Genomic DNA, 27326 nt, shown 5'->3' with positions numbered 1-27326 from the left:
AGGGCCAGTGTCCTTTTGCTGCTGTGCACATGTGGGTGACCTAGAGGAGGCGCCTAGCTCCTGGCTTTGAACCAGCTCAGCTCCTGCAGTTTTGGTCATTTGGGAAGTGAAGCAGTGGATGGAAAATCTCTATCTCTCCCTCTCTGTCTCTCCTCTCAGCAATTCTTTCAAATAAATAAATATTTTAGAAAATAAAACCTTTTAGTATAACATACATGAAGTATACCATACATAACATATTCCATACATAAAACAAGTGAATCTTTCCTAATACTTGCACTCACGTAACCGTGGCTCAGATCAAAATGATCAAAATATACAAAAACTTCTGGTAGTGCAGTAGGCTCCTAGTTCCCTCTCTTAGTACCCCCTCAAAGTAACCATTGTAATTGTTAGGCCCCCTAGGTGGGTTTTGGCAGCTCACAAATTGTATCAGGTCCTGACAGAGTCCTTTAGACTGACCTACCCATTGAATTTGGTATGTGGTTGCCAGTGGGTTCCTCTTAACGATACAAATGACTGTTCCAGGACTCCAGGAGCTGAGGCCGAGCTGCAGGGTGCAGCCACTGTGGAGCAGTCAGCACAAAAGGAGTGTGGGCAACCAGCGGGGTAAGCTGAAAGATTAGCTCTGCAAGAGAAAGCCTCGCTGCCGTGCGCCTTATTTAACAAGTCATTCTTCCTGACTCACATTGATTTTTGTGGTGTTGCCCAAGTTTTCTAGATGGAAGTAATACAGGCTTGGGGGGGGTGGTGAGCATAGACCTACTAAAATAAAAGGTAATGGCTCCCTGTTGGTCTCGCTTACCCCCTCCCAGTTTCTTCCCTACAGGTAACTTTTGTTCAGGGTGTATTTTCTTTGTACAGACGTTTATGTGCATGTATAGATATAAATTGAAAAAGAAAAAATACTGGATGTAGTCTTCTGCACTTGTGTTTTTTTTCACTGATGGTGTTCTTTTAGGTGTATCTTTCTTTGCCAGCAGCCGAAAATACCCTGCCATTTCAGTGACTGCCTGCAGTATTATGGGAGTGGATCTATCACAATTTATTTTATTTCACATAAGTTACTACAAATTTGAATAGTTTTAGCATTTAAGTTAAAATTAATAAAAATTTACTAGTCCAAACAGTTTATTTTTATTTTGAATTAAACCAACTGGTTTACATAAGTAGCTGTGTAGTTACAAGCAATTATACAGTTGCTTTTGACAAATGTTCTTTCATGATGTCCTGATACTAAGGGTATAAGAATAATTTCAATGGTGTAATGTAACTTCAGAAACAAACCTAGCATCACTATATGGGAAAGAATCTCAGGAAAGATGGCTCTGTTTTATGTACCATAACCCAGTAACGTGTGCTATTAGCCGTCCAGCAGGGCCACTGTGGTTCATTGTCAGATAATTGTTTTGTGTAAGTGACAGAGCTGGGTGGCACATGACAGGCACTTTCTGGGTGTGAGTGGAAGAACTAGCTGATATCATATCTCAAGCTTGGTTTTATTTTGTTTTCATTTAGGCAAGTGGCTACTATTCCAGAGATTCAGGCACCACAAAATCCAACAGCAAATGAACAAGAAAATACAGGTATGTGCATTAGCAATGGGTTAGAATCAGATAATTTATCAGTAGCTAAAGGTACTGTTGAAATCACCTAATTTACTTCCTGTGATTCCCCACACACTGAGTAAATAAATCTGAACTCCATTTGGAAGTTGATTGCCCAGAGTGGTTAACTGAAACTCAGAGCACTTGTCTCCTGGTACTGTGGCCACCCATTACTCTGGGACCATCTGCTGGTCACAAAACAAAGCAGCACCTACAGCAGTGAAATTGAAATAGACCACTATAGCCTGACTTCATCCTTTTTTGTTATTAAAAGAAACCAAGCATCATTTTCATTAGGTAGTTACATTTTAGTTACAACACCAAAATCTCCGGAGCACTTTCTGTCTCTTCTAATAAATTTGATTGGGCCCAGCACTATGGTTCAACTGACTGATCCTCCTCCTCCAAGTGCTGAGATCCCATTTTGTACCAGTTAGTGTCCCGGCTGCTGCACTTGCCATGCAACTCCCTGCCTGTGGCCTGGGAAAACAGTAGAGGATGGCCCAAAGCCTTGGGACCCTGCACCTGCATGGAAGACCCAGAAGAAGCTCCTGACTTCCGACTTCTTGCTTCAGGTCGACTCAGCTCCAGGTGTTGAGATTACTTGGAGAGTGAACCAGCAAATGGAAGATCTTTTTGTCTCTCCTCTCCATAAATCTTCCTTTCCAATGAAAGTAAATAAATATATAAAATAATAATAATAATAATAATAATAATAAAGAAATTTGATCAGGAAACAGCTGATCACTTCAAAATTGGGAGAGCTCTGGATATATAAAGCTTTGCCCAGCTCCATAGAAGGACATCCCAAAAGAGAATAAGGTAGTCGTGCCTAGGCCTGAGTTCTGAGGTAGTGCCTCTATATCTTGTTAGGTTGCCAGTTTCCCAGAAGTTTGACATGTCTGTGCATGAACACAGTGAAGGGCATTGATTGGTAGAGTAGACTGTAGCCAGATGGGTTGAAACTCCCCAACATCACACAAATTGAGTGAACTTGGCCTAATGTTTCAGTTCTCACATCTCTAAAATGGAGATTATGGAGCAGGCATTTGACCTAGTTGCTGAGTCAGCACTTCAGATGCCTGTGTTCCAGCTCCTAATGCCGGCTTCTGCTCATGCAGACCCTGAGAGACAGTGGTGAGGGCTCAAGCAGTGTGGTTTCTGCCACCTATATGCAAGCCCTGGACTGAGTTCCTAGCTCCAGCTTCAGCCCTGGCCCACTTCCGGCCACTGGCAGTATTTGGAGAGTAAACCAATAGAGGGAAATTCTCTCTGTCATTCTGCCTTTCAAATAAAGAAGCAATTTGAAGAATACATAATGCTGATCCACAGTTCAGACGACTCTCAAAACTGTTGAATAAAATAAAATAGAGATAATAAATGCTACTTCACTAACATTGTCAAGTTTATAGGAATTAATTTATAAGAGTGCTTCTTATGGGGCCCGGCACTGTATCCTAGCAGCCAGGATCCTCGCCCTGAACGCGCCAGAATCCCATATGGGTCCTGGTTCTAATTCTGGCAGCCCCACTTTCATCCAGCTCCCTGCTTGTGGCCTGGGAAGGCAGTTGAGGACAGCCCAAAGCCTTGGGACCCTGCACCCACGTGGGAGACCCTGGAGAGGCTCCGGGCTCCTGGCTTTGGATCCACACAACTGTGGCCGTTGCTGCTGCTTATGTGGTGAATCGGCGGACAGAAGATCTTCCTCTCTGTCTGTCCTCCTCTATGTGTAGCTGACTTTTCAATAAAAAAATCTTTTTTAAAAAAAGAGAGAGCGCTTCATGCATACTAAAAGTTTCATATATATTTCACTACTTTTGTTTTGACACTGTTGAGGACATTTATTTATTGACAAACTGTTAAATTATTATGGCACTTTAGTCTCTTTGTTACTATGACTTAGAGCCTCGACTTTGCTCTTCTGTCAGTGAGGTAATCCTACCAGCTGTGGAATGATTTGGATCATGGCGATTGGATATGTAAGCACAGTGCATGCTGTCAGCACTCAAGAAGCTTTTGTTATTGCAATCACTTTGGCCATTAATTATTTTCTCTCTTATAGATCCGAAAACAGTGGAAGAAGAAGAAAGTAACTTCAGCTCTCCACTGATGCTGTGGCTGCAGCAAGAACAAAAGCGGAAGGAAAGCATTGCTGAGAAAAAGCCCAAGAAAGGCCTGGTTTTTGAAATTTCCAGTGATGATGGCTTTCAGATTTGTGCAGAAAGTATAGAAGGTGAGTGGGCTCTGTCAGGCCAAACCCCCAGCAGAGACCTTGCCCAGGCTTCATGTGTACTTACTGTCAGATCAGCAGAGCTAGCTGTGTTCTGCTAGGCATAATGGGGGTTCCTTGGAGAGGTACATTTCCCTGGTCCTTGAGACGTTTGTCTTCCTGGAGAACTATTCACTGTTTAAGTTAGCCACATCTTAGCACAACACACGTGTGCACTGCTTCTCCCTCGAGGCTTGCCTTTGGCCACCTCCTTATGTCCCTTCGGTGTCCTGCTCGTCATAGGCATTCTCCCCGCTGCCCAAAGTGCTGTCCTGGCCTTCCTATGTCCAGCCCAGAAGGAATTTCCTGACCTCCTAAGGCACAGGAGCACTCCCATCCCATTCTTTTCAAATCTTCGTTCCTCGTAGCTTAGAATTTGTGTTAACAATGCTTTGTATTTCTGTACCTTATTCCACGTGCTTCATCGTAAGAGCTGGCATTATACTTTCTTGTTCCTCTTGTATCCCAAGCCTCTGGGTGTTCAGTAATTTTTGAAGGACTAGGGAGTGTTTGCTAGGTTGTGCAATTAGGTAGTTCAGCAAAGAAAAAGGCCACATGGCTGAATTAGGGATATTGAAAAAAAAAACATGAAAATTATAATAGAGTAGAAATCCCATTAAAGGAAATAATAGAATGTGGGTGAGATAAAGAGGTAGAGGGGGGCCCGGCGGCATGGCCTAGCGGCTAAAGTCCTCGCCTTGAAAGCCCCGGGATCCCATATGGGCGCCGGTTCTAATCCCGGCAGCTCCACTTCCCATCTAGCTCCCTGCTTGTGGCCTGGGAAAGCAGTTGAGGACGGCCCAATTGCATTGGGACCCTGCACCCGTTGAGTTTCCTGGTTCCCGGCTTCGGATCGGCGCGCACTGGCCTGTTGCAGCTCACTTGGGGAGTGAATCATCAGATGGAAGATCTTCCTCTCTGTCTCTCCTTCTCTCTGTATATCCAGCTTTCCAATAATAATAAAATCTTTAAAAAAAAAAAAAAGAAAAAAGAGGTAGAGGGAAGGCTTTCTTTACAAAGTGATAAGCATTTGTTGGGTTTGGGATAATATCAGGTGGCAGGGTAACACTGAAATCCTCATCAGGTAGAAGTGAAAGAAAAAAATGGAATAGATTTGGCACAGGTTTTGCAAAATATTAAATGAAGAGTAACAATAAGGACTTCCTAAGTGAAAATGTCGAACATACAGTAAGAACTCAGAGTCTTGAGTTAGCCCTTGAAGGAACCTTACAAACTGTGTAGCCCTATTTCTTAATTTTAAGGAACTGGGAGGTTATGATCTCCTCCAGAGTCCCGGTGAAATCATTAGTACACAGACTGTTTTGATCAGGGATGTAGGGAGTAGCAGTAGTGCCAAACACTCAAGTTCACTACTGAGACCTCCAACAGAAGAATCGCAGGAGGTCTTTTGAGCTCCCAAAAGTTGTGAATCTGCTTATGTTTCTGTCTCTTCCAAAAACCTTGCCTCTTGCATTCTTTCCTAAGCCCTGAACTGACTAAACTGAGGCAGACAACAAAACCTCATGGAAGAGGGCGTGCATTCACACCGTCAGGATTCCAAGCACGGTGCCTGTGCACATGGGCATGGAGAGATGTTTGCATGACAGTTTTCTTGCCTACAGATTTCTTTGATGTCATTACAGATGCCTGGAAGTCATTGACAGACAAAGTCCAGGAAGCTCGATCGAATGCCCGCCTAAAGCAGCTCTCATTTGCAGGTAATGGCTGGAGCCGTGATGGTCCTCCTGTCCCAGAATACTAGGGAGACTCCCTAGTCTAAGCCACAGAATGAATTCCAAAAACAAAACAGTGTTCTTTCTCAAAATAATAATACCACCACCCACAGAGCTTTGGTATAAGATTCGTATACCATAGAATTCAGTGTTTGACATGCAATTCAGTGTTTTTTAGTATATTTACAGAGTTGTGCCAGCCTCATAATTTAAGAGCAGTTTTAAGGTTACTTGGGAACTGCAAAATTGCATGAATTCTTTATTCCTTTGAATTGCCAATTATTATTCTGTTGTGTCAATATACCACACGTTGCTTGTTCATTCACTGGTTTGTCAAGGTCTTGTTTTTTTTTTTCCATCGTCATGAATAATTGCCGTGGAGTTTATTGGTATAGACATGTTTCTGTTTCTTTTGGGCACATATCTAGAAGTAGAAGTGCTGTGCCATTTGATAATTCTGTTCAGTTTTTTGAGGAACTGCCAAATTGTTTTTAATTCAAAGTGACTGCAACATTTTATGTTCCCAGCAATGCATGACAGTTCCCACTTCTCCACATCCCTGCCAGCACTCCTTACGTCTTTCTAATTATTGAGATATCATGAAGCAGTATCTTGTTATGGTTTTGTTTTACCTTCTATTTTATTTGTATTCATTCATTTGAGAGACAGAGAGCTCCCATCCACTGATTTACTTCCCAATGACTGGTGGTCAGGAGGGCATATAAATTACTAGCACAACTATTTGGGAGAACAGTTATGCAATAGCTCTCAAAATTTTCAGATCATGTGCTTTTCCATAACAGTTAGACTTTTAAGAAGTTTTCCTGTACGTAGTCACAAACAAGTCATAACACCATGTCCTTATACCACGTGGTAAAGACTGAAGGCAACCCAAATGTTCCTCAATGAGAGAATTTAGAAAGAATCTGGAGTAAAGCAATTAAAAAGCAGGTTATAGCAGTATGTGTTTGGTATGATCCTGAGTCCCTGAAGACACTTGCAAATTATATACGTAGCACTGGTTGCCTCTGAGGACTAGGTTCAGTGTTAGAATGGGTAACTTTGTTAATGACAAATTATTTATGAAAAATAATTTAAGACATGTATACAATGTATAATCAGGATAAGTAGCATCTCCAGATCCCCAAGCAATAATCTTTTCTACCCGTTAAAATCTTTGGACTCTTTTGGTCTCTTTGAAATGTAAGCTAGATTGTTACAGACTGTAATTATTCTACTCAGAACTAATGCCTATATAGAATAAACAACTTTTTCTGTGCTTCTGTTTCTTTGAGTAGGTATTTCATTTATAAATTACGAAAAAACAAATTCAAATATATTCATTTTGTTAAAGAACAATTGGCAGATATATTTTTTTCCTAGTTAGTGGTCTAATGTTCTCTGGCTTCTCTGCCTCTTCAGCTCCCACTCTGCCCACTCCCTGGGCTTACTCAGCCATTCCCATGCTCTCCCATTCCACACAGTGTTTCCATCCCCCACTGCCGTCCTTCCAGAGTTCAAAGCAGAACAACTTTGGTCAATCTGGACGTCCTCACTTTCCCTCGTCCACGTTCTACTGATTCTACCCCCAAAGCATTAGTCATAGTCCTTTCTCCTCTTTTCCGCCTCAGGTGTAATGCTTATTCTTCTCATACCTACACTATTGAAAACCCTTAAGACTAGTCCAAGAATCACTTTTGTTCCACCTTACATGTTTCCCCTTGGTCACTGGAGATACCACTAAATGTTTGTTGTTGGTAAATATTTACGGAACTCCTTCAGTATGTCTGGTATCATGTTAAACACTCAGGGCACTTGGCGTGGTGATTAAGATGTGACTTGGGATGCCCATGTTCCATAACAGAGTGCATAGTTCAAGTCCCAGTTTCACTTCTGATTTCTGCTGATGTGTGCCCTGGGAGGCAGCAGGTGGTAACTTCAATACTTGGGTCCCCCCATCCATGTAGGAGACTGAGACTGAGGTCCTGGCTCCTGCTTTAGCGTAGCTCAGTCCTGGCCATTGTGGGCATTTTGGAAAATCAGTGAATCAAAGATTCTTGTTCTCTCTCTGTCTTCTTTCTATCTCTCCCTTCTGCCTTTCAGAACAATATTCAGGATGTTAATCCCTGAATAGAAGCAGACTGGGCCCTGTGCCCCTGAAACTTGCAGAATGTAGGTCTTTCTACAGGATAAGGTCCTATTCAGCCTGACTTCACCTGTTCAGTCTCTGCTCTCCCTGCTTTCCTCAGGACTCCTGTTTCTGTAGCCACAGCACACTATATATTAATCCAGATCCTGGTCCTTAAGTCCAGTCTATAAATGCAATTTATAGATCTCTGGGCTCAGCGTGAGAAAGCTGAATTTCAGCCTGCACCTCCAAGTAATCATCATCACTCACTCACATGTACTTCCACGTTGGCATCCCATGGTCATGCAGTTCCTTCCAACAGGAACTCTATATTTTTCCCAGACTCCCAAATTCCCTTGTTCACTTGGCAAACTCCCATTAATCTCTTAGCCCTACTGACTGAAATTCCCTCCTGTGTCTACAGAAACTCCACATTCACAGGTTTCAACAGTGAGGTAAATGCATTATGTAGCATTACAGGAAGTCCAGAGGTAGGACAGAGAGCTGGATTGATTTATGAGGAAGTCTCAGTATGATTAAAGATCTAAGTTCTTCCCTTTTTCCCCCTTGATCTTCAGGGAATAGTTTCACCTCCAAGCTGATAGCAAATGGTTGCCCTAGTCCTCAGGGTCACATTTGGTCATCACATTGTTCAAAGGAATAGGTGGAGTCTTTTTTTTTTAGGCACAATTGGACGTCTTACATATTATAGCCCAGAGGAGGCATCATAGACATTCCTAAACTAGTCACCAGCAAGATTCCAGAATTGGCTTGGACTGACCATCTGGAACAAGAGTATATATAAGTAATGGAGAGTGGCTCATGTCCTTGAGTCCCTGCACCCACATGGAAGACCCAGAAGTTCCTGACTCCTGGCTTTGGATTGGCCCAGCTCCAGCCATTTGGGGAGTGAGCCAGTGGATGGAAAATCTGTCTCTCCCGTCTGTGACTCTGCCTTTTAAAACAAAATCATTATTATTATTTTGTATATCTTCACCTCTGTGTTCCCAAGGACTTGTCTAATACAGTGAAAGGATATTGCTATGTGCACTAGAAGTATTTGCTGAATAAGTGAATATCCCATAAACAAATTTAATTATTCCCAAATGCTTTATATCGTGACTTAACTGGGACCCCATTCACATCGTGTGGTTGAAGTACATGTATTCCTCTCTCTGCTGTGAACTTAACTCATCTTGGTCTTCTCATCATCAGTGTAACTATCTCATTGTAAGACCTCCAGTGAATATAACATTTGGCCAGCATATTGAGATGAACTGAAAATACATCCGAGTATTTCATATGTTTGGTGGTGTCTCTTTGTGCCTTAGAATCCACAACAGTGTAGAAAACCCCAGGAGAAAGCTGGTTAGAGAAGAATCAAAGTTTTGTAGGGAAAAGTTTTTTTGCTATTATCTTATATAGTTTCAGTTCTTACATGATAGACTGATATTCTGTACTTAAGTAGTGTTGTAATTGGACCAAATGTTACGCTTAGAATAACATTACTTATGTACAAACTTAATATTACTGCTTAACACTAAATTATCTCCATTAGAAATTCTCTAGATGAAACAAAAATTCGGTATCATTGCTCCTTTAACAAAAAATCACCCATGACATGAAAACATTTAAAATATGGGCAAACAACCACTACAACTGATAAAAAGGCAGGAGTGCCACCTCCAAAGAGTAGCTGTTGTAATGCTGAAGCACAGCACTGTCGTTTCCTGTCAGCCCAGCCCGCCTCACTACCCAGGTGCCTTTGATCCCACAGGTGTGAATGGACTGAGGATGCTGGGGATTCTCCACGATGCAGTTGTATTCCTGATTGAGCAGCTGTCCGGTGCCAAGCACTGTCGGAATTACAAATTCCGCTTCCATAAACCGGAGGAGGCCAATGAACCTCCTTTGAATCCTCATGGTTCAGCCAGGGCTGAAGTCCACCTGAGGCAAGTTTCTTTCTTTGCTGTAAGCAGTTGGGGGCCCTGTTCTTATTATTTCCCATTCCAGTTATTTTCCCTCATAACTTTTGAGATTTCTAATGTTCATGCCATCACCCTTTACCACTTTAAAGCATTTCTCTGAACACATTTTCATCTTTTGGCTCCAGGAAGTCTGCATTTGACATGTTTAACTTCCTGGCTTCTAAGCATCGGCAGCCTCCTGCATACAACCCGAATGATGAGGAAGAAGAGGAAGTACAGCTGAAGTCAGCCCGGTGAGTCTTCTGTGCATGGGACTGTTAGCACTATTCCTGTCCTCATACTACGCCAGCTCTTTTGGACACTGTGTAGTTTTTCCTAGAACAGATTTCCCGACCAACACTTTACAAGACTAAAGTACAACTTTAAGAAAGTAGCAATAAAGGAAGGAGTAGAAGTTAGAAAATTTCAAGTAACAAAGAAAATACATAGTTTCTTTTTTTAAGATTGATTTTTTTATTAGAAAGTCAGATTTACATAGAGAAGGAGAGACAGAAAGAAAGATCTTCCATCCGCTATCTCACTCCTCAAGTGCCCATAATAGCCAGAGCTGAGCCAGCTGAAGCCAGGAGCCCAGAGCCTCTTCCGGATCTCCCATGCTGGTGCAGGGTTCCAATGCTTTGTGCCATCCTCAGCTGCTTTCCCCAGGCCAGATGCAGGGAGCTAGAATGGAAGTAGAGCAGCTGGGATATGAACTGGCACCTATATGGGATCCCACTGCATGCAAGGCAAGGACTTTAGCCACTAGGCCACCATGCTGGGCCCAGAAAGTACTGATTTTCTTTAATACTTTGTTAGGTATACCATCATACTCATCATAGGAGGAGTATGCTAGACAGGAGTACTCACACAATTAAAACTGGGCTAAGGGACAGGCACCACAGCATCAAGGTAAGGCCCTGCTTGGGATGCCTGCATCCTGTACTAGAGTACCTGGGATCAGGTTCCATCTCCACATCCATCCCATCTTGCAATGTGCCTGGAAGGCAGCATATAGAAGCCTAAGGACTGGGTTCCTACTACCCATGTGGGAAACCCAGAATGAATTCTTGGTTCCTGGTTTCGGTCTGGCCCAGCCCTGACTGTTGCAGGCATCTGGGAAGTGAGCTAGCAGATGGAAGATCTCTGACTCTCCCTCTTTCTCTGGCACTCTGTCTTTTAAGTGAGTAAAAATTAATAGAAATATTTTTTAAAAGGGCCTAATATTATTGGTCACTTGTTATGATTGGTGTTGAGCAAAGAGTGATTTTGCATTCCCTACGAGCCTTCAGTGCAAGACCCAAGACTTTATTTCCTGAATGGAATCCATTAATACTGTGTTTTGTCTCTTAGGAGGGCAACTAGCATGGATCTGCCAATGCCCATGCGTTTCCGGCACTTGAAAAAGACTTCTAAGGAAGCAGTTGGTGTCTACAGGTATGGCTAAAATTCTAGGAAGAATCCTAGAAAACTGATAGTTTTCCAAAATAAAGAAGACATGTGTGCTGAAGTTATCTCTGTCATTCAGTAAGGATTTTATCAAAATTACTCATTAAATCTGCTATCTTGGGATTCTTCCGTTTCCTTATGTTGAACAAGGAATTTAACACAGTAAACATTAAATTATAGGTAATTCTAATGGGCTCCAGAGTGAAGAAATTTCATGTCTTATTCCATTTGTTAGAACAGTGGGTTTATACCAACCAGGTGTATCTATATTTTCCCCCTCAAGTGTGTCTGTCCTGGGAAATGTATCGTTTATTCATGTATTCACACAGTTGCACTTGCCATATTGATGTCCACCTTTATGTCCCAGGTCTCCCATCCATGGCCGAGGGCTTTTCTGTAAGAGAAACATTGATGCAGGTGAGATGGTGATTGAGTATGCCGGCAATGTCATCCGTTCCATCCAGACTGACAAGCGAGAGAAGTATTACGACAGCAAGGTGGGCCCCCCACTGTCGCTCTCCCAGCTCTTTGGTTTTGCTGTAGCAGGGGGCCATCAGCTACCGATGTGAGTCCCAGACCCAGAAGAAACGCTGTATGCCTCGATGCAAAGACGTTTTGGTTTTTTGTTTTTTACATCTTTGACATTTTTAATGGGACCACTGAAAGTTCAGAAACCACTCGAAGGATTAGTACCCAGAGATACTCTTGGAGGGTGTGTCTGTGTGAGTCCCAGGATCCAAAACGCAAAGCTACGCAAGAGTCTTAGGTGTCCTTGCTGCTGAGCCATTAGGAACCACGATCTAGTGCTCGTAATCTAGGCAGTCCTCATGGAAGCATCTTGAAAGATGGGCACTAGGAGAAATCTGCACATGGTTCTAGAAGAAACTGTGTTCACCAGTGGTCAGAGGTAACGTCAGGGGAAGGCTGGGAAAAGCTCTTGAGCCTAGGCCCTGCGAAATAACGAGCTTTTCTTTCTCCTACTTGTGTAGGGCATTGGTTGCTACATGTTCCGCATTGATGACTCCGAGGTTGTAGACGCCACTATGCATGGAAATGCTGCACGCTTCATCAATCACTCCTGTGAGCCCAACTGCTACTCTCGGGTCATCAACATTGATGGGCAGAAGCACATTGTCATCTTTGCCATGCGTAAGATCTACCGGGGGGAGGAGCTCACTTATGACTATAAGTTCCCCATCGAGGATGCCAGCAACAAGCTACCCTGCAACTGTGGCGCCAAGAAATGCCGGAAGTTCCTAAACTAAAGCTGCTCTTGTCCCCCGGCATTTGAGAACCAGGACCCACAGCCAGCCAGGGCAGTGCTGAAGGCCTTGTCCAGCAGCAAGGAGCTCCAGGATTGAGTGGGCACAGTTGAGGGGCCTCTGTGACGGCTCAACACCCTTACGTCCCATACTCACATTGTGCATGTGATCAGAGTCCTGGAGAGAGTGTTGAGGTCCCAAAGAAGAGACCGTTTGATCAGCCTTCTCCTGGGTACCTTCTGACTGTTTGCCGTTGTGAAGCGGGAAGTGGGGGTCCCAAGCAGACTCACCTGGAAGGAGCCTGTAGAGGGTTAGTTGCGTTGCAAGTGGGCCTAAGATCTCCCCAGAGAGAAGCTGCCATCCTCACCTTGACCCTTTCCCAAGCACTATGAGTGAGGGTTCAGGCCAGACCCCTCATCTAGAATCGGTTGGATGCCTGGTAGTTTGCCAACCAGTCCTTGCTTGGGGGCATCTGTTGAGCCAACAGAGAAGGGCTGGTAGTTTTCCCTGTTCTCCTCCCACTCAAGAGTTCACTTCTGGTAGGGAGACAGATCCTTAGCACCTCTGATGTCAAAAGGCTGTCTTGGGGTTGTGCCAATTATGTTCCAAACATTGAGCCTGTGGCTTGAAGGGGGAGTGCTTTCCCCAGGAGCCTTATCTCAGCCAATTCCCTGTCTTGGCAGTAGGAGCCGCGTCCCTCTCTTCCTTCCACCTCCTTCCTTGCTCCCCTCCACACACACCGTCCTTCATCCCACTGCTTTCCCATGCTTCTTTCAGGGTGGTAGGGGAGAGGGACTCTCTGCTCCAGGACATTACCTGATGGGCATAGGATGTGCCTACAGAAAGTTCCCTGACCCTGTAAAGCACTCTGGGGGGCAGAAGGGGGGAAGTGGACAGGAGCCAGCGGCCATAACCAGACAGAATCTGGAGTCATTTTCATCAAGCTCCTCTGAGAGTCTTGAAGAAATATATATGTAGCATGATTTTTTTAGAAGAGGAAAAAGATTATTTAAATAGGATTTGAATCATGCAACAACCAGAGTGTCACGACAGCCAGGATGAGCCCTGGGCCCCACGCCCAGGACGGTGACTTGCTCTAGCCCGTGTTAAGACATAGGAAGACTCCCTTGTAAACGGTCAGTGTCCGGTTGAAGGCAGAACACTAATCAGACTCCAAGGCCCTAAACTTGGAGACTAGACCACCTCATGGGGGGGGGGGGACTCTGCCGCCTGTGTACAGTTCATGGATAAAGTAGATGAAATGACACTACTGCCCTGATTACTCCTTAGGATGTGGTCAAAACAGCATCAAATGTTCCTTCCCTTCCTTCCCCTGAGACAGTATCCTGAACCTGTTAAATTAAGTCATTGGATTTTACTCTGTTCTGTTTACAGTTTACTATTTAAGGTTTTATAAATGTAAATATATTTTGTATATTTTTCTATGAGAAGCACTTCATAGGGAGAAGCACTTATGACAAGGCTATTTTTTAAACTGCGGTATTATCCTAATTTAAAAGAAGATCGGTTTTTAATAATTTTTTATTTTCATAGGATGAAGTTAGAGAAACTATTCAGCTGTACACACAAAGTCTGGTTTTTCCTGCCCCACTTCCCCCCGGAGGGTGTACTTTTTGTTGTTCAGTGTGTAGCTTGTTTGTGCCCTGTCGACATCAATGTTTCCTGGGTTTGCTCCTTGACAATAAATGGAGAAGGACGGTCACCCAACTCCATTGGGCCATTCCCCTCCTTCCCCTAGTGAAGCTCCTCAAAAGGCTGTCATAGGATCTGGATACAACAGTTCGTCCTCTTCCTTTATGAACTCTCTCCTTGCTGGCGCCAGCCCCAGAGTGGCAGGAGGCGAGCATCTCCCGCATCTCCCCCACCTTTCCTCCTTCAGAGTTTGCAGCCAACATGCTGAATGGCAACTTGACATTGTCCATCACCATCTGCCTCATAGGTCACCTTCTTCCTCTTCCTCTTCTGCCCACCAAGTCCTCATTCCTGCCAAGCACCCACTGATCTTGTGCCCTCTCTAGGGGCAGCCCGTTGAAACTGAAGCACAGTTTGACCACTCACGATGAAGCCGATCCTCCTCTGCCCCTGCCATGTGGTTTCAGAGTAGTGTAGTCCACGGCGAGGGCGGGGGGCCCCTTTTCTCACCGTGAGAAGCCCACTCCCATGGAAGCCTAGCGAAGCAATACAACTGGGCCCAGCGCACTCTGCCCCGGGACTCACGGCTCTGCTGTGCCTTCCATCCTGGGCTCCTTGGCTTCCATGACCTTAAGAACTTCGCTTGGTGGCTTTGCTGGAACATTGTCACTGTTGCCACTGTCACACAGGGAGCCCAGCACTGTGGCCAGGATGGCAGAGAACTTCCTTGTCATCACGGAGAAGTGCCAGCAGGGGACTGGGGAAAGCACTCTACCCAGACCTCCCCGCCCCCCTCCTTTTGCCCGTGAACAAGATGCAGTGGCCCGAGGGGTTCCACTAGTGTCTGGTTTCCTTTATTATTGCACTGTGTGAGGTTTTTTTGTAAATCCTTGTATTCCTATTTTTTTTTTAAAGAAAAAAAAAAACTTAAGCTGCGTTTGTTACTGAAACGATTAATGCACTGATGGGTCATGAATTCACCTTGAGAAAGACCCAAGGCCAGTCAGAGGGTGGGGGAAACTCAGCTCAATAGACCTAGTGACTGCCCTGCTAGGCCATGCTGTACTGTGAGCCCCCTCCTCCTTCTCTTCCTACAACCCCGAACCCTGAGGCCAGGGAGGAACCCACAGCTCTCCTTCTCCTGCCAGCTGCAGCTGGTTTGCCTTGCCTTTCCACCCCTCCCCAGTCATCAAACCACAGAAACAAGAAATCTCCTCTTACAGCTCAGCCTTGAGTCCATTGCCAAATGTCAGCAGACCTGCCAGCAACTTGGGGGATAAAAGCTAAAGCTTCCCTACCAGCGGGGAAGAAGGCAAGAATGGTGGAGCCATCTCCAGCACTCGTGGGATTCTGTTTGCAAAGCGACCCAGGGCATCTCCGCACCAAAGTGCAGATGGAGGCATCGTGGTGGGTCGCTCCCCAGCATATCCCCCAAGGGGCATCCCCAGTCCCTAAGGAGTAACAGCTGCATACCTGGTCAGTTCTCAGTGAGAGCCAGCTCACTTACCGCTTTGCTGCTAGAACCTGTTGTGGCTGCATTTCCTGGTGGCCAGTGACAACTGAGTAACCAGAAGAAGCTGCATGGCGTCAACCCTTTGGCCGGAACCTGGCCCCTTGGCTCCCTCCGTGGCTGCCCACCACCTCCAGCACAGCTCCTCCTGTTTTTAGACCAATAACAAGTGTTAAGGGGGAAGCCTTGGCAGCTATTAAGTTTTCAACTGAGACTCCTTGGCTGGGACCCACTCTACCATCCTGCTCGCCTCCGTCTCAGCCCCGGCCAATGTAGTAAGCACCATGCAGCAACCTTAAGTACAAAACAATACAAAAAAAAAAAAGGAAAAAAAATGCAACAACACAAAAACAAAAAAAATTATTTTAATGAATGTATCTTTCTAAAGGACTGACATTCAATCAAATATTTGAAAATACTAAAGGTCAAAACCTTGTCAGATGTTAACTTTTAAGTTTGAATTGGGATTTTTCTTTTTGAATTGAGATCAAGCTGTTCTTTTTTGTTGTTTGTTTTAAAGGAAAAGCGGGTCATCGCAAAGGGCTGGGTGTCATTCTGTGTTTCATTCCTTCATTTTAAAGCAATACAAGGGTATTGAGCAGATGGTTTTTGAATACCAGTCAAGTCTCACTCTGAAAATTTGCAATCTTTTTGTTTGTTTTGGTTTTTCAAATAAATATAAATATGATATATATAGGAACTAATATAGTAATATACCATGTAACAAAGCCTAGTTCAGTCCATGGCTTCTAACTCTTAACACTATAGATAAGGATTGTGTTACAGTTGCTTGTAGTGGCAGGAAAATGTCAGGCCAGCATTCCTCTGGTCCCTGAAAGGGGGAACTCAAACCACAGAGGGATGGGAAGAGAGTCCCTCCCCGGGACCAGAGAGAAATGCAAAAATGGTGTCACCTGGATTTTTTTTTCTGCCCGTGAATGTTGCCAGTCGGTACCTGTACCCCTTGTTTCTCTATTTCCGCCCATGAATGTTGGGGTTGCCACCTGCACTTAGGGGACAGTTGTGTTCTGTGCTTTCCTGGTGTCCTGCCCTGAGGTACTCTAGTCCTTTCAACCAAGCAAACAGACGTGTGCTGTTTCTTTTATTGAACTTTTAACCGTCTCTTTAGTAAATACAGGTAGTTGAATAATTGTTTCAAGAGCTCAACAGATGACAAGCTTCTTTTCTAGAAATAAGACATTTCTTGACAACTTTATCATGTATAACAGATCTTTTGTTTTGTTAATTTTTTTCCTTGTGTTCTTCCAAGCTTCTGGTTAGAGAAAAAGAGGAAAAAAAAAAAAGAAAAAGTGTGTAAAGTCCATCAGTGTTAACTCCCTGTGACAGGGATGAAGGAGAAGACTTTAATAGTTCAAAAAATAATAATGCTGAAAGCTCTCTACGAAAGACTGAATGTAAAAGTAAAAAGTGTACATAGTTGTAAAAAAAAAAAGGAGTTTTTAAACATGTTTATTTTCTATGCACTTTTTTTTATTTAAGTGATAGTTTAATTAATAAACATGTCAAGTTTATTGCTGCACACAGTTGAGCTTCCTTTTGGCCTTGGCAGGGGGTGTGGAGGGTGGCATGGCCTGTGACCTGCTTAATAGAGTACCTTCCCGTCATTTTAAGATGGAATCCCTTAACCTATGCCCCAAGGCCTACCTCCGGGTCCCACTCCACACTGGCCAGCCTGGATGTTCAGGACCTAGTTAATACAATTATGAGAAGGGGTCATGCCTCCCACATCCAGGAGAGATAAGGTAGTAGCCTCCAGCAATTTCATCCTCAACTACAAATACATATAACACATAATCAAACCAAAACACCTCGGCTGCTGACAAGCTGGAGCCTGCTTTGCCCTGCTCTACCTTAAGGCCAAAATTGGATTTGTTAATTCTAGATTGGCAGTTGAGAAATAAGTAAATATTCTGCCAAGCCAGGGTCACTGACTCCAGACCAGAGGGGTTGAGCTTATGCTACAGCCAAAGACTGACACACTTCCTTACGTACAACCTACCCCAAGAGAGCAGCTCCCTGCTGCAGGCCCCACCCCTGCCCCCTAGGCCTCTGCTCTCGCTCCTCACCTGCAGACAGGAGCACCATGGCAACTCCCAATGACCAGGCGGTTTTGCAGGCCATCTTCAACCCCAACACCCCGTTTGGAGATGTGGGGGGGTTGGACCTGGGAGATGACACAGAGCAGGAGAAAGCAGATGAAGGTGAGTATTTGACCTTGGAGGGTGACTCCACACGTGCTGGCATCCCGGCCACTGGCAGCAGACAGACTGGGTCTCATTCCTGACCTTGAGGTAATGACGGAGCTTGGTACCCGAGGGGCTGGCTGCTGATGAGGACAGGGCTTTAGGAAGGGATGTGCTAAGACCAGAAAGCCAGGTTTGTCTCCCAGTCTATCAACCCTCACACCCCTGAGCTTCCCACACAGCCCACTCGAGGACCCACACTGAGCTGTGCTGAGTGATTAACTCAGGTCTGCCACGACACAGGACATCACCCCATGCGAACAGGACACAAGTAGGGCAGGGGGTGGCTCCGCGGCTCTGACACAAGCAGCAGAAGCAGCAGAAGCAGTGTTGGTTGGGTGCGCTGAGCTGACTCCTGTGTTCATCAGCTCTTCCACCAGCCCCTCCTCGAAGGGCTGATGTGCTTGGCTTCTGAAAAAGGCCGAAGCCTTATGGGAACTTCAGGCTGAAAAGCCAAGAGATTGATCCAAAGTGATTTTCCTGCCTATGCCCCTCCCTGGGAAGGTCACAGTAGCTTTTGCTCCTGACTGCACCTGTTCCCTCTGGGTAGATGGAGTTTTCCCTCAAGCCCAGCTGGAGCAGTCCAAGGCCCTGGAACTGCAGGGGGTGATGGCAGCAGAAGCTGGGGACCTGGCCACAGCCCTGGAAAGGTTTGCCCAAGCCATCGACCTGCTGCCCGAGAGGGCCTCGGCCTACAACAACCGAGCCCAGGCCCGGCGGCTCCAAGGAGATGTGGCAGGTGAGGAGGGGGATGGCTGCAGCTTCTGGGAGCAGGGTCCCTGGAGGGGCTGGGGTTGGGGCTGGGGAGTAGGTAGCTCCCAAACCCTTTTGGAGCCTGTGTTTGCTGTAAGGAATGAGCTGTAGTGTGGATCCTGCTACTCTCATGGGGTTCTTGTGAAAGGGGAGCTTGCATATAATTTAAGAAGCACTTAAGGAGCCAGCTCTGTGGCACCAAGCTAGGCACTGAGGTCACCTAATATAATGTCGCAGTCCCCAAGTGCCAAGGATTAGGCACTGCATGTATAAACTTTGGGAACTCAATCCTCACAACACCCTTTGTAAGGATGCAGTATTGTTACCCCATTTCACAGATAAAGTACCTTGTCCATAATCAACCATCTAGGCTCGGGCAGAGCTCTTAAGCCCCACAGGAGCTCACAGTCCAGGGGTTGGCAAACACAGGGCAACAGCAGGGTAGGCTTGATGGGGATCAGCAGGTTTAAAAGGATGCACAGGAGTTGGCTGGCTCAGCGAGAGAAGGTACAGTCTGCAGAGGAGCAGGCACAGGTGCAGGGTGGCAGGAACTGGCAGTGGTGCATGGCAAGCTGAGCCTGTGGAAACGCACCAGAGTGGAGAATGGCATGCCACGCCGTGACTGCACCATGTCTTCCTTGGAAACATGGGGGATCATCTGAGGGAGTAACTGGACAGCACCTGCTGGACTCCCAGTTGCTCTGGCTAGAGTGGTAAGAAAGAGACACAGGGGGCATACTAGGGACTCCACTGTGGGAGTGGTGTGGACCCCTGAGTCATCCTCTGCAGGTGTGTCTGTCCCAGGCAGCTGGGGCCACCAAGCTGCTGACCCAAGCCCCAGCAAGCAGCAAAGTGACTCCCAGGAGTGACCCCGGGCACCTCCAGACCAGCTCCTCTGCAGGAAAACCAGGAAACAGCAATCTGGGAGCTTCCCCCCAGCGTGGGTGAAGAGGGGCGCATGGTGCCTGCTGGGGGCAATGGCCTTGCTCCAAAGGGATGCTGGGCCTCCCTAGAGGCCATACCATGGATGTGAACTGAAGCCAAAACACAGGCCACAAGTGAGCCTTCTCTGAGAGCTTCCTGGGACTCCCACTGACTCCCTGGGGTAAAGTTCTGAGGCCCACCCTCTGAAGCACTGGATGAGAGTAAGAGCAAAGTGCAGGCCACAGCCCCTGCTTGCAAAGAAAGGAGATCCAAAATGCTGAAGCTCCAGGAGATGGTAGAAGAATGAGGTACTCAGTGCAGGAAACAGGAGAGGGACCCTGGGATGGAAAATATAGGGAGCCCCAGAAAGGAAAAGAATGAGAAGCTGACTTAACTGTATGTGTCTGCAAGAATGACTGTGCAGTTCAGTATATTTTAAAAGAGATTTATTTGAAACAGTTCAACTCCCAAAAAGCCTAAATCAGAAGCCAGGAGCCCAGAGCTTCATCCAGGTCTCGTATGTGGGTGCAGGAAGCCAAGCACTTTGGCCATCTAACATTGCTTTCTAGGCGGATGAGCAGAGAGCTGGGTGGGAAGTGGAGTGGCCAGAACCAATGCTCATATGGGACACTGGTAACGCAGGCAGCAGCTTAACCTACAGTGCCTTAGCCCCGGTCCTTAAGAGTATCATTTTGTAGCTCTGGGATTTCGGGTTAGTGTTAACTAACACTGGGAATGAACCGACTGCAGGCAGCGAAGCACAGCCCACCAACACAGTCCTCGCAGGAACCTGCTCTGTCTGGTGCACTCATGGTGGATAACAACTGGCCCTTTGGTCCCAGTTCTGCTGCTTCTTGGCTGCTCAGCCCAGGGCAAGTCCTTCGGAATCTCCCTGTCTCCATCAATAAAATGGGAACAGTCCGTAACCCTGGGAGCGAAAGCGTGCTCGTGCAACGGGCCCTTTAACCGAAGCCTCCGGGACTACCGCGGGCGGCCGCAACAGGGAAGGGGTTGGGGTACCGGGCAACCCTCACGGCCCACCCCTCGGCGCGCCGCTGACCTCCCGCTCTCCCTCAGGCGCTCTGGACGACTTGGAGCGGGCCTTGGCGCTGAGCGGCGGCCGGGGTCGCGCCGCCCGCCAGAGCTTCGTGCAGCGCGGGCTGCTGGCGCGACTGCAGGGCCGGGACGACGACGCCCGCAGGGACTTCGAGCGGGCGGCGCGGCTGGGCAGCCCCTTCGCGCGGCGCCAGTTGGTGCTGCTCAACCCCTACGCCGCGCTGTGCAACCGCATGCTGGCCGACATGATGGGGCAGCTGCGCGGCGCCCAGAACCAATAAAGTCGCCGAGCTCGCCGCCGACTCCGCCTGCTTCTGTGTGGGGTCCCCGAGCGCCCACGCACGGGCACAGACACTAGGCGTAGGGCTGGGGAGGGCACGGCCACCTGCCCCGGGGGTGGGGTACCCGCCGGCAGGCATTGATTGGCCCTGCCTGGCGCAGCCCCCGCCCCTGCCGCGGACTGCGGCGCTCTTCAGACCCGAGCAGTTGCTCGGCTGCGCTCGGGGAGGCAGCCAGGTGAGCCGCCCGGAGGGTTGGGGACAGAGGGAAGCGGAGGGAAGGGAGGATGCTCCGGAGACCCCGGCCCCTGCGATTTGCTCCTTCTCGCCTCAAATTTGTCCCAGCAGTCAGCACTGGGAGAGGAGTCGTGGAGCGAGAGGTGGAGTGGAGGGAGAGGCCAGGCAGAGAGGAAAGTGGGTCCTTTGGGCATAATGTTGGTAGGCGCGTTGGTGTGCACAGGCGCTCTCGCGGCTTCCGTGTAGCTGCGGGGGTGTGCGGTGTGTCTACTGGAGACAGGACTGGCTTCTGTCCCAGCGGGGTGTGCAGGCACCTGCTGGGGTGTCCGTGGAGGGGGATGGTGCGAGGACGACTTTGGATGCTGGCCACCCTGAGCGCCTTGGCCATCCTGGGCATTCCTGCATTTGTGTTTCCTTGTGCCGTTTCTGGAGAGTAAATTCCTAGAGGAACAGCTAGGCCTGCCTGCTCCCGTGGGCTGACACCAGGCCCGCCGCTTCTCTCCAGGGCAGCCTAGATCCCTGGCCAGGGCTAGCATGGCGCTGCTGCCAGGCCCAGCTGCCTTCCTGCAGGCACTACTGCTCCTGCCAGCCCTTCTGAACTCAGGTACTCACCCTGCTGGCCTGCTGGTCATGCATTTCTGGGCATCAGAGCCCACTCTCCCCTCGTTGGGTGTCTGACACTCTGGGTCCCCTCTCCAAGCCCCGGGCTCCCCCTCCCAGCAACTGTACCTCCAGGCAGTGCATGGTAAGAGAACCCCCGTATGCCCTGTCCCCTGAACCTGCTGTCCTAATGTAACTGGACTCAGAACAGTACCAAGACCCCTCCCCCAGAGGTCCCCTGCTTTGTTCCAGGTTGGGGGGAATTGGCGCCCCAAATCGATGGCCAGACATGGGCTGAACGGGCCCTTCGGGAGAATGAACGCCATGCCTTCACATGCCGCGTGGCAGGGGGCCCTGGCACACCCCACTTAGCTTGGTACCTGGACGGGCAGCTGCAGGAGGCCAGCACCTCAAGACTGCTGAGTGTGGGTGGGGAGGCCTTCTCCGGTGGCACCAGCACTTTCACGGTCACTGCTCAGCGAGCCCAGCATGAGCTCAACTGCTCCCTGCAGGAGCCGGGCAGCAGCCGACCAGCCAACGCCTCAGTCATCCTCAATGTACAATGTGAGTATGGCCAGGGCGCTCTCCCTGCCCTGGGGGACCCCCACAGCCACCCCGTAGCCAGCCGGCAAGACACTCAACAAACACTGCAGCCCTATGCAAATATTAGGTCACTTAGTCTCCCTGCTGGTGGGCCCAGGAGGATCTCCCTGCTGTGAGCCGGAATATTGAGGTGCCAAGAGCTTCAGGGATCTGGGAAGAGGCACAGGAGCAGGGTCCAAATCCAGGCATGTGGGCTCTTGTCATTATGCTCTCCATCACTATAAAAACGCTGTCCCCAGGCAGACTCAAACATACTCCCTCCCAAACCCCAAGGAGAGTCTGGGCCCCTGGCTGGAACCTGGGTTTGGGGGAGAAATGGGGCTGGAAGGATGAGGGACTATGATGTTGTTCTCTGCTTTGGACCAGTTAAGCCAGAGATTGCACAAGTTGGGGCCAAGTACCCGGATGCTGAGAGCCCAGGCCTCCTAGTTGTCCTGTTTGCCCTGGTACGCGCCAATCCACCTGCCAATGTCACCTGGATCGACCAGGATGGGCCAGTCACTGTCAACACCTCCGACTTCCTGGTGCTGGATGCCCAGAACTACCCCTGGCTGACCAACCACACCGTGCAGCTGCAGCTCCGCAGCCTGGCACACAACCTCTCGGTGGTGGCCACCAATGATTTGGGTGTCACCAGCGCCTCGTTTCCAGCCCCAGGTGAGCCTCTGCCAGCAGGTGGTGCAGCATGTGGGTTCAGGGGTCACCGCCAGGATGTGGGAATGCTTATTGTCCTCTGGGGAGTTTAGTGGGTGAGCTGTCCTTGGCCACCTTGGGCAAGGTGGGGACAGACAGAGCTACTGGGGGCATCTTGGGATGGGCAGGGGTGTCTACTTGGAACCTAACCAGGGGACAACCTGCAGGGCTCCTGGCCACCCGGGTGGAGGTGCCGCTGCTGGGCATCGTTGTAGCTGGAGGGCTTGCCCTGGGTACCCTGGTGGGGTTCAGCACCTTGGTGGCCTGCTTGGTCTGCAGGAAAGAGAAGACCAAAGGTAGGGCTGGGAGCACTGGGGAACAGAGGGTGGTCAAGGGTAAGTCAGGGCAGCAGGTGGAGCTTCTGGGCCATGGCCAGGATAAGACAACGTGCAGCCCTGCTTAGTAGGCCCTGGGAACCCCATTTCAGCTGGGCTTTTGAAACTCCTGGTGTGAGGTCCCTGGGGTGAAGGGCAAGCCAATGGCATGGTTTCTTTCTCCTCAGGCCCCTCCCGGCGCACATCTCTCATCTCCAGGTAATGCCTCCTGGGGTTTGGGGTGGACAGATAGGCTGAACCTGGAGGCATATAGGGTCTGGAGGGAATGGGGTCATCTGGGCCGTAGAGAGCAGATGCCCAGGCAGGAGCCTGGGCTGCTGCTGCCAGCACAGATTGCAGCCTCTGCCCACCCCATCAGTGACTCCAACAACCTAAAACTCAACAACGTGCGCCTGCCGCGGGAGAACATGTCGCTGCCGTCCAACCTCCAGCTCAATGACCTCACTCCGGAGTGCAGAGGTACACCCCATCCCACTCCCTGCTGAGGCAAAGGGAAGACTTGCCACTTTGGGGGGCTGTTCCTTGTCCTGGCACTATCGCCTCTGCCCACAGCAGGGAAACCAGCACAGCAGCAGCCAGCAGCTCTGAATAGCAGCCGCCCAGAGCTTCAGGACCCAGAGCCTGGTGGCCTCCTCACCAGCCGAGGTACCATGCAGGGAGGGCAGCCTGCAGCCCCTCCTGGGCTTGAGTGCCAGGGACAGGGAGAACTCCAAGGACCAAGGTCTCTGAATGCCCTGGGCATCTCTGACCTGCCCCCTCTGCAGGCTTCATCCGCCTCCCGATGCTGAGCTACATCTATCGGGTGTCCAGCGTGAGCAGTGATGAGATCTGGCTCTGAGCTGAAGGTGGGACAAGTGTCCTCCTGCTCCCAAACCCTTCCTGTGCTCCTTCTCACGCCTCCTCCTCTAAAGCTGCTTCTATCATGCCACACCATGGCCACATGGCTACCTCTGCTGTGCTCTCTGTCTTAGCTCCCTGGGACCTGGCGTCCAGGGGCACAGGTATCCAGGGACCCCCTCGGGTGACTCAGGTTGGGAAGCACAGATGGCTGAGCCCAGGCACAGGGAGCTCTTTGGCCAGATGGATTTCCCTGTCATCCAGCATGCAAGCAGGTGTGGCCTGTGAGGCACCAGGCACTGGTCCTGCTCTGCACCTTGTACAGCAAGCATGGGACTGTGTGTCGGGGGGAGGCCCCACATGTCCATGCAATGTAGATGCAGCTTGATTCCCTCAGGACAATGTAGGACCCGTGCTAACTGTCCAGTCCCAACCTGTGCTTTGCGTTGGCCTTGGAGCCCTGCCCTTGGCCTTGGAGCCCTGGCCAAGCAAGCACACACTAGTTTTTTTACTGCACACCTTTGTGTCCCCTTGCCCTACCCCTTTGCGGGCATCTTAGGATATGCACTAGACCTTCTCCACTGGGCCCTAGACTGCCCAGAGGCCTGGCCCCTGGGGTTAGCACAAGTCAGGGTGAGACAGAAGGTAGAAAATCAAGTGGTACTCAGGACCGCATGTAGCTATGCATCGTTTTCTTACAAGATTAGCACTTTCAGCACAGCCCCTCGGGAAGGCGGTGAGTGAGGGTCCCCGGGGCAACTCCTCACCCCCGAAACTACCCAGGCCTGACCTCCCTGTGATTTGCTGTGAACAGCAGGCTCAGGACTGCATGCCTTTCCCTGGGTGGAACCTGGCCCTGGCTGCCCCATCAGTAGGAAGCCGCTCTTCCTGCTCCACCCTATGCTCCTTAGGGGCTGGTCCCAGAAGGCACAGAACTCAACAGCAGCTTTAGGGGGATGTGGAGGGAGTGGGAGGCTGCAAACATCACCCTCAACAACATAAGAATATTTTAAGAAGCAACGAGGCACCGACGGGAAAGCAATATAGTACAGAGTGTATTTTTCCCTTGTTGAGGTCTTATTTTGTAATTTTTCTCCTGTTACTGTCTAGGACAGTACAAAGCACACAGTAAATTCAATAAACTTGACTGAACCAAGCTCCACGCCTTTGCTTCATTTCTTCACATGGTTTTTAAATGAAATCTCTGAATCACACTGTGGAATAAATATATAGCAAGTGCCTGTGCACCCGACACTCAGCTCTGTTGAGTCAACATTTTACCAAATCTGTTACAGATGTTTTAAATTTATTTTATTTTTATTTGAAAGGCAGAGTTAGAGAAAATGAGAGAAGTTTAGTATCTGCTGGTTCACTCCCCAAATGGCTGCAACAGCCAGAGCTTAGTCCATCTGAAGCCAGGAGCCAGGAGCTTCTTCCGAATCTCCCAAATGGGAACCAGGGGCCCAAGGAATTGGGCCAACTTCCATTGCCTTCCAATGCCATAAGCATGGGACTAGGTCAGAAGTGGAGCAGCCAGGACTTGATCCAGCACCTCAGGTGGAGGCTTTGCCAAAATGCTATGCCAAAATGCTGCCCTGAATCAACATTTTACTGAATTTGCCAAATCTTCTGTGTTAAAAACAACAAGTATTTGGAGGCCAGTGTTGTGACATAACAGGCTAGGCTACTGCCTGCAATGCTAGCATCCATTATGAGCACTGATTCAAGTCCTATTGTTCTATTTCTGATCCAACTCCCTGCTGATGTGTGTGGGAAAGCATCATAAGCCCCTACCACCCATGTGGGAGACCCAGAAGTTTCTGGCTGTGGCCTGGCCCAGCCATGGCTGTTGCGGCCATTTCAGGGAATGAACCCAGATGAAGGATTAATTTCTGTTTCTCTCTTAACTACTTTGCTAGGTTTCTTCTATCTGCTGGTTCACCCCCCAAGTGGACGAAATGGCCAGAGCCGAGCTAATCTGAAGCCAGGAGCTAGGAGCCTCTTCTGGATCTCCCATGTGGGTGCTTGGTCCTAAGACTTTGGACCATCCTCCACCGTTTTCCCTGGCCATAAACAAAGAGCTGGATGTGAGGTGGAACAGCCAGGATACAAACAAGCACCCATATAGGATGCCAGCAGCACAGGAAGGAGGATTGGGCTATTGAGTCACCACACCAACTCCCCAATAAATCAATGTTAAAGCACAGGACCTTGGACCCAGCATGGTAACCTAGCATATAAGGCCCTCACCAGGATCCCATAAAGGGTGCCAGTTCTAATCCTGGCAGCCCCACTTCCCATCAAGCTCCCTGCTTGTGGCCTGGGAAAGCAGTCGAGGATGGCCCAAAGCCTTGGGAATCTGCAGCCACATGGGAGGCCTGGAAGAGGTTTCAGGCTCCTGGCTTCGGATCAGCTCAGCTCCAGCCATTGCGGCCACTTGGAGAGTAAATCAATGGATGGAAGATCTTCCTCTCTGTATATTTTACTTTCCTATGAAAATAAATCTTTAAAACACATACACACAGGGGCCCGGTGGCGTGGCCTAGCGGCTAAAGTCCTCGCCTTGAACGCACCGGGATCCCATATGGGCGCCGGTTCTAATCCCAGCAGCTCCACTTCCCATCCAGCTCCCTACTTGTGGCCTGGGAAAGCAGTCGAGGACGGCCCAAAGCTTTGGGACCCTGCACCCGTGTGGGAGACCCGGCAGAGTTTCCTGGTTCCTGGCTTCGGATAAGCGCGCACCGGCCCGTTGCGGCTCACTTGGGGAGTGAAACATCGGATGGAAGATCTTCCTCTCTGTCTCTCCTCCTCTCTGTATATCCAGCTTTCCAATAATAACAATAAAAAAAATCTTAAAAAAACACACACACACACAACAGGACCTCTGGAGATGTCATTTTTGGCCTAACAGATGTTCCATACGGGGCAGTGTTCCAGGTGAGCTTGAATGTGTTTGCTGCTGAAGCTGGGCTGAGTGCTCCGGGTAGGTCTGTTGAACATAGCTGTTTTGTTAAGTCCTCTATTTCCTCATTTACCTTCTGTGTGGATGTGTGCACATGCGTGAAAGAGCCTCCTACCATGGTTGGAAGCTGACACAGCGCTAGAAGTAGGGGCGTGGCCATAGGTAGTTGTCAGCTGCTCTAAACTCTCAAACTGTCCATGTGTCCTTTT

At 48.7% G+C, this 27326-nt stretch overlaps 3 protein-coding genes across 12 annotated transcripts in view; all 3 read left to right on the top strand.

Annotated features, from left to right (window-relative positions):
• The window catches only part of KMT2A (lysine methyltransferase 2A), a 91272-nt gene extending 74157 nt beyond the window's left edge, over positions 1-17115 (top strand). For all 8 annotated transcript variants that reach the window (XM_058663828.1, XM_058663832.1, XM_058663827.1 and 5 more), the window contains 9 exons: positions 529-609; positions 1519-1586; positions 3670-3840; positions 5520-5594; positions 9515-9693; positions 9855-9958; positions 11055-11138; positions 11518-11647; positions 12140-17115. In XM_058663828.1, coding sequence (XP_058519811.1) covers positions 529-609; positions 1519-1586; positions 3670-3840; positions 5520-5594; positions 9515-9693; positions 9855-9958; positions 11055-11138; positions 11518-11647; positions 12140-12415 — 1168 coding nt within the window. In that variant the 3' untranslated portion in view covers positions 12416-17115. The remainder of the gene's footprint in view (positions 1-528; positions 610-1518; positions 1587-3669; positions 3841-5519; positions 5595-9514; positions 9694-9854; positions 9959-11054; positions 11139-11517; positions 11648-12139) is intronic.
• Positions 17116-17594: 479 nt separating this feature from the next.
• Positions 17595-20875, top strand: TTC36 (tetratricopeptide repeat domain 36). Its single transcript, XM_004585126.2, has 3 exons — positions 17595-17797; positions 18390-18578; positions 20594-20875. Exons 1-3 carry the CDS (start codon positions 17680-17682, stop codon positions 20851-20853), a joined length of 567 nt encoding a protein of 188 aa, XP_004585183.2. The 5' UTR covers positions 17595-17679; the 3' UTR covers positions 20854-20875.
• Positions 20876-20983: 108 nt separating this feature from the next.
• On the top strand, positions 20984-24599 carry TMEM25 (transmembrane protein 25). Of its 3 annotated transcripts, XM_058662511.1 has the most exons (9): positions 20984-21088; positions 21593-21691; positions 21940-22251; positions 22657-22947; positions 23151-23279; positions 23486-23516; positions 23677-23777; positions 23871-23963; positions 24083-24599. In XM_058662511.1, exons 2-9 carry the CDS (start codon positions 21622-21624, stop codon positions 24154-24156), a joined length of 1101 nt encoding a protein of 366 aa, XP_058518494.1. In that variant the 5' UTR covers positions 20984-21088; positions 21593-21621; the 3' UTR covers positions 24157-24599. The 3 variants fall into 3 exon arrangements, with proteins under 3 accessions (XP_058518494.1, XP_004585184.2, XP_004585185.2); XM_004585127.2 differs by lacking the exon at positions 20984-21088 and having other exon boundaries at positions 21127-21691; XM_004585128.3 differs by lacking the exons at positions 20984-21088; positions 23151-23279 and having other exon boundaries at positions 21127-21691.
• The last annotated feature ends 2727 nt before the right edge of the window (positions 24600-27326 follow it).

Source organism: Ochotona princeps, chromosome 4 (assembly GCF_030435755.1).
Source record: "Ochotona princeps isolate mOchPri1 chromosome 4, mOchPri1.hap1, whole genome shotgun sequence".
Taxonomy (NCBI): domain Eukaryota; kingdom Metazoa; phylum Chordata; class Mammalia; order Lagomorpha; family Ochotonidae; genus Ochotona; species Ochotona princeps.
Note: the sequence above shows the minus strand (reverse complement) of the source record. Positions and strands in the feature narration are given on the sequence as shown.